The 7762-nt window shown below is 43.4% G+C and overlaps 1 protein-coding gene across 1 annotated transcript in view; it reads right to left on the bottom strand.

The window, feature by feature from the left end:
- Window positions 1-4305: 4305 nt before the first annotated feature.
- Window positions 4306-7762, bottom strand: part of LOC146946922 (uncharacterized) — a 38717-nt gene continuing 35260 nt past the window's right edge. Inside the window, exon 3 of the mRNA XM_085748334.1 lies at window positions 4306-6144. Coding sequence (XP_085604460.1) covers window positions 4439-6144 — 1706 coding nt within the window. The 3' untranslated portion in view covers window positions 4306-4438. The remainder of the gene's footprint in view (window positions 6145-7762) is intronic.

Raw genomic sequence — 7762 nt, 5'->3', positions numbered from 1 at the left:
GAAATAGACATTGACATTCATTTATTCATGCATGTTTCATTGAAATGTACCCTATTGCTCAGGTTTGTTTTCAAAATAGACAGGAAAAGATGTTTCAATTTTCAAAAATGTTTGTTTCAGACATTGATATTATCAAATAGACAGGAAATATTTTGTATATAACATTGAAAGTAGAAAGAGAAATAGAATTTCAAACAAAAGCATAGGCTCAAATTGATGTAGAAGAGTGAGAATTAGCCAAAGGCATAACTTCACGGATCTATAAAGCTTGGAAAATGGTAATTTTATTGGTTGGTGGTACATTGAACACGATGACCGCTACATTTCATAGAAATTTTGAATTCACAAGTATAGAAGCCTCTGATGAAGATGATCATTGACAGTTGCAGGTGCCCCAAGGGGTGATGGTGATTTGCCAGATATAGTTACTTGTCTTTCATTGACCTCATTTTTGCATGAACCGCCCTTTCGGGTTTTCGGCTCATCGAGGCGCTCATTCTTGCTTGAGTTGCGTACAATCTCAGCGAGCTTTTTCATATTCATTTTTTTTGTCCCTAATTTTTGCTTGGATCGCCCTTTTGGGTTTTCGATCCACCGGGAAGCGCATTTTTGCCTAGGCCGCCCTTTCGGGTTTTCGACCTACCACGCTGTTCTTTTCTTTCTAGACAAAGTATTTCTTGACTATATCGGCATTAACAGGATTTGGAAGCTCAACACCATCCATGTGTGTAAGAATCAAGGCACCACCAGAGAAAGCCTTCTTGACAACATAAGGACCTTCATAGTTAGGTGTCCACTTGCCCCTTGGGTCGGGTTGCTGACTTATCCTTCTTTTCAATACAAGTTCGCCTTCCTTGAATTCTCGAGGTCGGACTTTCTTGTCAAAAGCATTCTTCATCCGCACTTGATACAACTGTCCATGAGTCATAGCATCCATACGTTTCTCTTCAATCAGATTCAATTGATCATACCGACTTTGACACCATTCAGCCTCAGTTAATTTTGCTTCCATGATCACTCGAAGAGATGGAATCTCCACTTCTAGAGGGAGAACTGCTTCCATACCATATACAAGAGAGAAAGGAGTTGCCCCGGTTGAACTGCGCACTGTAGTACGGTAACCATGCAAGGCAAAAGGCAGCATTTCATGCCAGTCTTTGTAAGTAGTGACCATCTTCTGAACAATCCTCTTGATGTTCTTGTTAGCGGCCTCAACTGCACCATTCATCTGAGGTCTGTAAGGAGAAGAGATGTGATGTTCAATTTTGAATTCTTCACATAAAGCTTGCATCATGCTATTGTTCAGATTGGAACCATTGTCAGTGATGATCTTGTTGGGAATGCCATATCGACAGATGATGTTATTCTTGATAAACTTGACAACCACGTGCTTGGTCACATTTGCATAGGAAGCAGCTTCAACCCACTTGGTGAAGTAGTCAATTGCCACTAGAATGAAACGATGTCCGTTGGAAGCTTTTGGTTCAATTCTCCCGATCATGTCAATGCCCCACATAGAGAAAGGCCATGGGGAAGAGATAACATTGAGAGCGTGTGGAGGCACATGAATCTTGTCAGCATAAATTTGACATTTGTGGCATCTTTTAGCATGTTTGTGGCAATCACGCTCCATATTTATCCAGTAATAGCCGGCTCTTAACAGTTTTCTTGACATGGTATGGCCCGAAGCATGGGTCCCAAAAGTACCATCATGTACATCATGCATCAATTTCTCAGCTTCTTGTTTATCAACACATCTCAACAAGACCATGTCATAGTTCCTCTTGTATAGGATTTCTCCGTCCAGAAGGAATCTGCTAGCCCATCGTCTCAAAGTCTTTTTATCCCTGTTGGAAGCACCAGTTGGATATTCACGATTCTGCAAGAATTGTTTGATGTTGTAATACCAAGGCTTTTTATTATTCCCAACCTCATCAGCTTGATCTGGCACATTTTCAATAGTAAACACATGAGCGGGTCTATCAAGACGTTGTACTTTGATCACGGGCACATCATTCCAGTGATTGACACGAAACATGGAAGACAAGGCAGCAAGAGCGTCAGCCATCTGATTTTCATCCCGAGGAATATGGTGCAGCTCAACTTTGGTAAAGTACGTCAACAGACGTCTTGCATAGTCACGGTATGGGATCAGCTTCTCATGATGAGTCTCCCATTCACCTTTTATCTGATTAATAACAAGTGCAGAATCTCCATAGATGTCAAGGTGCTTAATTCTCAGATCCAGGGCTTCTTCAATGCCCAAGATACATGCTTCATATTTAGCTATGTTATTTGTGCATTCAAAAGTTATTCGAGCGGTGAAAGGAATGTGGTGCCCCTGTGGAGTTACAATGGTGGCTCCAATTCCTTTACCATAAGCATTAACAGCACCATCAAACACCAATCCCCACTTGCTATTGGGGTCCGGCCCTTCATTGATCAGTGGTTCTTCACAGTCTTTTGCTTTCAGATACATGATCTCTTCGTCAGGGAAATCAAACTTAATTGGCTGGTAATCATCAAGAGGTTGACAAGCAAGATGCTCAGCGAGGACACTTCCTTTGATTGCTTTCTGAGCTTTGTACACAATATCATATTCAGACAACAACATTTGCCAACGTGCAATCTTTCCAATAACAGCAGGCTTTTCAAAGATGTACTTGATTGGATCCATTCGGGATATCAACCAAGTTGTATGATTCACCATATAATGACGCAGGCGTTTGGCAGCCCAGGCTAAAGCACAGCAAGTCTTTTCAAGCATCGTATACCGAGTCTCACAGTCGGTGAACTTCTTGCTCAGATAGTAGATAGCATGCTCTTTCTTACCAGTCTCATCTTGCTGACCGAGAACACAACCCACTGAATCATCTAACACTGATAGATACATAATCAAAGGCCTTCCTTCCATTGGTGGGACAAGGATAGGTGGCTCTAACAGGTATTCTTTAATGCTATCAAAAGCTTCCTGGCATTCATCATTCCATACAACAGGCTGATTCTTTCTGAGCAATTTGAAAATTGGTCCACAAGTAGTGGTCATGTGAGATATAAATCTTGAAATGTAATTCAGACGTCCGAGGAAACCTCTGACTTGCTTCTCAGTTTGAGGGGCCGGCATCTCTCTGATGGCTCGGACTTTGTCAGGATCAACTTCAATGCCTCTTTGACTGACAATGAAGCCTAGCAACTTTCCCGATCTTACACCGAACGTACACTTGTTAGGATTCAATCGCAGCTTGTACTTTCTCAATCTTTCAAACATCTTTTCCAAATACACAACATGCTGCTCTTCATCACTTGATTTCACAATCATATCATCAACATATACTTCAATCTCTTTGTGAATCATATCATGAAACAGAGTTGTCATACCTCTTTGATAGGTAGCACCAGCATTTATCAAGCCGAACGGCATCACTTTATAACAGAACGTTCCCCACGGAGTAATGAAGGACGTCTTTTCTCTATCTTCAGGTGACATCCGTATCTGGTTATAACCAGAGAAACCATCCATGAAGGAGAACACTTTGGATTGAGCAGTACTGTCAACAAGCACATCAATATGAGGCAATGGGAAGTTATCCTTCGGACTGGCTTTATTCAAATCTCTGTAATCAACACACATTCGAACTTTCCCATCTTTCTTTGGTACTGGTACGATGTTGGCAATCCACTCAGGGTATTCAGCTGTCATGAGGAAACCCGCATCAATTTGCTTTTGTACTTCAGCCTTGATCTTAAGGGCCATGTCTGGACGAGACCTTCTCAATTTCTGCTTGACAGGAGGACATTCAGGTCTTGTCGGTATCCGATGTTCCACAATCTTGGGATCTAGACCCGGCATATCTTCATAGGACCATGCAAAGACATCTGGATAATCATGGAGGAGCTGAATAATCTTCCTTTTCACTTCTGGCTCAAGTGCAGCACCAATCTTGATCTCTCGCTTGTTTTCTTCAGTACCCAGGTTGATGAGTTCAATCTCTTCCTGGTGAGGCTGAATGGCTCTTCTTTCTTGCTCGAGCAGTCGAGTGATCTCATACGGTATTTCTTCATCATCATCATCCTCATCCTCAGCTTCATATACAGGGAATTCAAAATTTGGAGGAACCATAGGGTCACTGTGTTCAACGGGTTTATTATGGTTCAATCTGCATAATATGATTGGGATGATTTTAGAAAAAGTTTTTTATGCAGATTTTTTGAAATTAATAAGAAAATACAGATGTTTTGGTTTTTTCTGGCATTACCATTATTTCCAAGAAAAAGGCACTAAAAAGTAAAAAACAAAGAGTCGTGAGAAAGACGACAACTTTTATTGATAACGGCAATGCCGAAACAAACATGCCCTTACAATGATATCACTTTCGCCTTGGGCAGAGCGAAAGGATTGTTATTTTGAAAACAAAGAAAACATGAGCAACAAGACACATTACATGGAAGCATGCATGACTAAAGGAACATCAATGGCCTCCCAATTTCTCACAGTGCCTCCTGGTACAACAAATGTAGGCACACGACTACTCTCAGCAGTATCTTCAGCAATAGCATTGATGAACCCAGCACTGTAGAAAGTTCCTGTTGAAACGCCTGAGGTTGAGGAGAATCCAGGGCCCTCTTTACGCTTGTTTTCCAAAATCTGTATCACTTTGCCCCAGCCAGCAGCTTGCCCTTCTTGAACAGCCTTCTGGGCGTCTTTCAATGAAGCCATACTAGTACTGGCTCTCCGGGGTTCTGCACCTTCAACAGTCAAGCCTTGAAATGACGTCCCTTCAGCGGACCCTGCTTCAACACAAGAGAAAGATGACACTTGGCTAACCAGATATGCTTCTTCACCATGTACAGTGACAAGCTTACCATTCCTCACAAACTTGAGTTTCTGATGCAAAGTAGAAGTTACTGCTCCAGCATCGTGAATCCATGGTCTTCCGAGGAGACAACTGTAAGAAGCATTGATGTCCATGACCTGGAAAGTAATCTGAAATGTCTCGGGACCAATGGTAATTGGCAAGTCTACTTCCCCAAGAACATCCTTGCGAGACCCGTCGAAAGCTTTAACCAGATAGCTACTTCCCCTCAAAGAGATTCCATGATGGCTCAATTGCCTTAGTGTAGATTCAGGCATTACATTTAAGGATGATCCAGTGTCCACCAACACATTGGATATCATGTCAGACTTGCAGTGCACTGAGATATGCAGAGCCAAGTTGTGACGTTTCCCTGCTTTGGGGAGTTCATCGTCACCAAACCCCAAGTTATTGCAAGCAGTAATGTTACCCACTATTCCATCAAACTGATCCACAGAGACTTCATGATCAACATGGGCCTGTTCCAGTACCTTCATCAACACTTTCCTGTGGGCTTCTGAGCTCAAGAGCAGAGACAAGATGGATATCTTGGACGGAGTTTGCAGCAGCTGGTCAACAATCTTGTAGTCACTCTTTTTAATAAGCCTCAGAATTTCATCCAGATTAGACTCGTCAATAGATTGGACTGTCGGGCCGGGGCTCTTGTCAATAGGAGGAGCAACTGGTGGAGTTATTGTGGCAATAGGTGTGACCACTTTCTTTTGAGACAAGGGTGGACGGACTTTCCCGCTTCTCAAAGCTGTAATTTCACTAGCAACATTATCAACTGTAGTTGGGGATACCAGAGGCACCTCCACTCCATTCTCAATCATGGTTGCATTGTACTCGTAAGGAATTGCTTTTGTAGAGGTATATGATACCGGACCAGGTAACCTGATCACCAAAGGTTCAACATTCTTTGTATAAGATGCAGTTTCAACAGGAGAATCATGGAACACTGGCACAATCACACATACATCACTTGTAATCAAGTGTTTGTCATCCATCAGACTCTGGATATCATCTTGCACCACACAGCAGCCCATAGGATTCCGAAGACATTCTGAACAAGAAGCATGATCATGTTTGAACAGAGAAGCCTGGCAGAGCTTGACATGTAATGGTACCAAGGGAGTAACAACATTGCGGACATCCAACATGGGCTCCTCTTGAGTCACGGGGACTCTTTCGAACGCCTCGATCATGTTAACTGCAGCATGGTTTGGAAGCGGATTGTCAAGAACATGAGGAACACTGTTTTCAAAAGTCAACCGTCCTTTTTCTATCAGGTCTTTCACAATATATTTCAGAGCAAAGCAACCCTCAACATCGTGACCTTGAGCACCCTGATGGAATTCACATGTTAGGTCCTGACGGAACCTGGGAGGCAACGGATTAGGCGGAGGTTTGCCTGGTCTCATGACACAGTGTCCCTTAGCAAGTAGAGTTGGGAGCAACTCACCATACCGCATTGGTATTGGTGGAAAAGAAGGCTTGGGTCGGGGACCCTGTTGTTGCTGCCGTTGCTGTTGAGCAGGAGGCTGTTGTTGTACTTGCTGAGCGATGGCATTGACGGGTACTGGTGGTTGACCCGGTGGCAAAGGATATTGCTGATAGAATGGTGGGAAGAAAGGATGTTGGGAGTATTGCATGTATTGATAGGGCAAAGGTATTTGAGTAGCAGCTGCAGATGGGTTGCCAGATACCATCCCTACTTCAGATTCTTTCCTCTTATGGTGGCCATTACCGTACTTCTTTGGTGCACTGGCTGAGGATTCACCTTTCTCAAGAACAATGATGCCTTCTCTGACAGCCTCCTCTAGACGAGTTCCCATAGTGACCATGACGGAGAAGTTGTTTGGAGCAGAGACTATCATCCTTCTTTATATTCCTTCTTCAGAGTCTTCAGAAATGTCTGTGTCAATTCTTCCTCATCAAGTCGAGGCGAAACACGGGCAGCTACCCCTCTCCACCTCTGAGCATATTCACGGAAGGTTTCATCTGACTTCTGAGACAAGGATTTAAGAGAGTCCCTATTTGGCTTCAGACGGGTAGTGAATTCATATTGACCTTCAAAAGCAGCAGCGAGTTCCTCAAAAGTATGGATGTTGTCTTTGCTCAAACTAGTGTACCAATCTGTTGCATCATCTGTCAAGCTACTCTGGAAGCAATGGATCATCAGTGCGTCATTATCTGCGTAGTTAGCCATCTTTCAGACATACCGGATGACATGGTTGTGTGGACAGGAAGTTCCGTTGTATTTGTCAAATTCTGGCTCTTTGAATTTCTTAGGAACCTCAAATCGGGATACCAAGCATAGATCACGAGCTTTAGCAGGAACACCGTTGTTTCCCCGGCTAGCCTTGACTTCACGGAGTTCTCCAGCCAACTCCCTTAACTGTCTTTTCATAGCTTCCATTACAGAGTCTTGTCCACGCGGAGTGTCAACATCAATCACCTGTTGCACAGTGTGTACAATAGGATCGGTAGCAACAGTAGTCACTTGAGGCATAGCAGTGGACACAGGAATCTGTCCTTGACCAGCAAAACCAGAGACGCCAGCAGCAGTATTAGGAGAGTAGTAAGCTGAGAGGCCATAAGGACGGCCGTTGGGCATAACAAAACGAGCATCAGTAGCCACAGTAGACAGTGGGATAGAGGGAATCACCTCAGCAGTAACTGGAATAGAAGTGGCTGGTTGTTCTTGTGCAGCCATCATAGTGGACATAGCGTCATGAGCCTTAGCCAAATCTTCTTTCATAACGGCCAATTCGGCACGGAGCTGAGCATTTTCTTCTTCAAAGTTAGCCATCATTCTTCTCTTGTGAAGTCTTGTTTGATGAATTCTATCTGGTTGGTAAACCTTGCGAACACGAGCCACTTTTCAGACTGCGGCGGACAAAACCAGG

This window comes from Medicago sativa, chromosome 2 (genome assembly GCF_051527215.1).
Source record: "Medicago sativa cultivar Bolivia chromosome 2, Bolivia_mono, whole genome shotgun sequence".
Classification (NCBI taxonomy): domain Eukaryota; kingdom Viridiplantae; phylum Streptophyta; class Magnoliopsida; order Fabales; family Fabaceae; genus Medicago; species Medicago sativa.
Note: the sequence above shows the minus strand (reverse complement) of the source record. Positions and strands in the feature narration are given on the sequence as shown.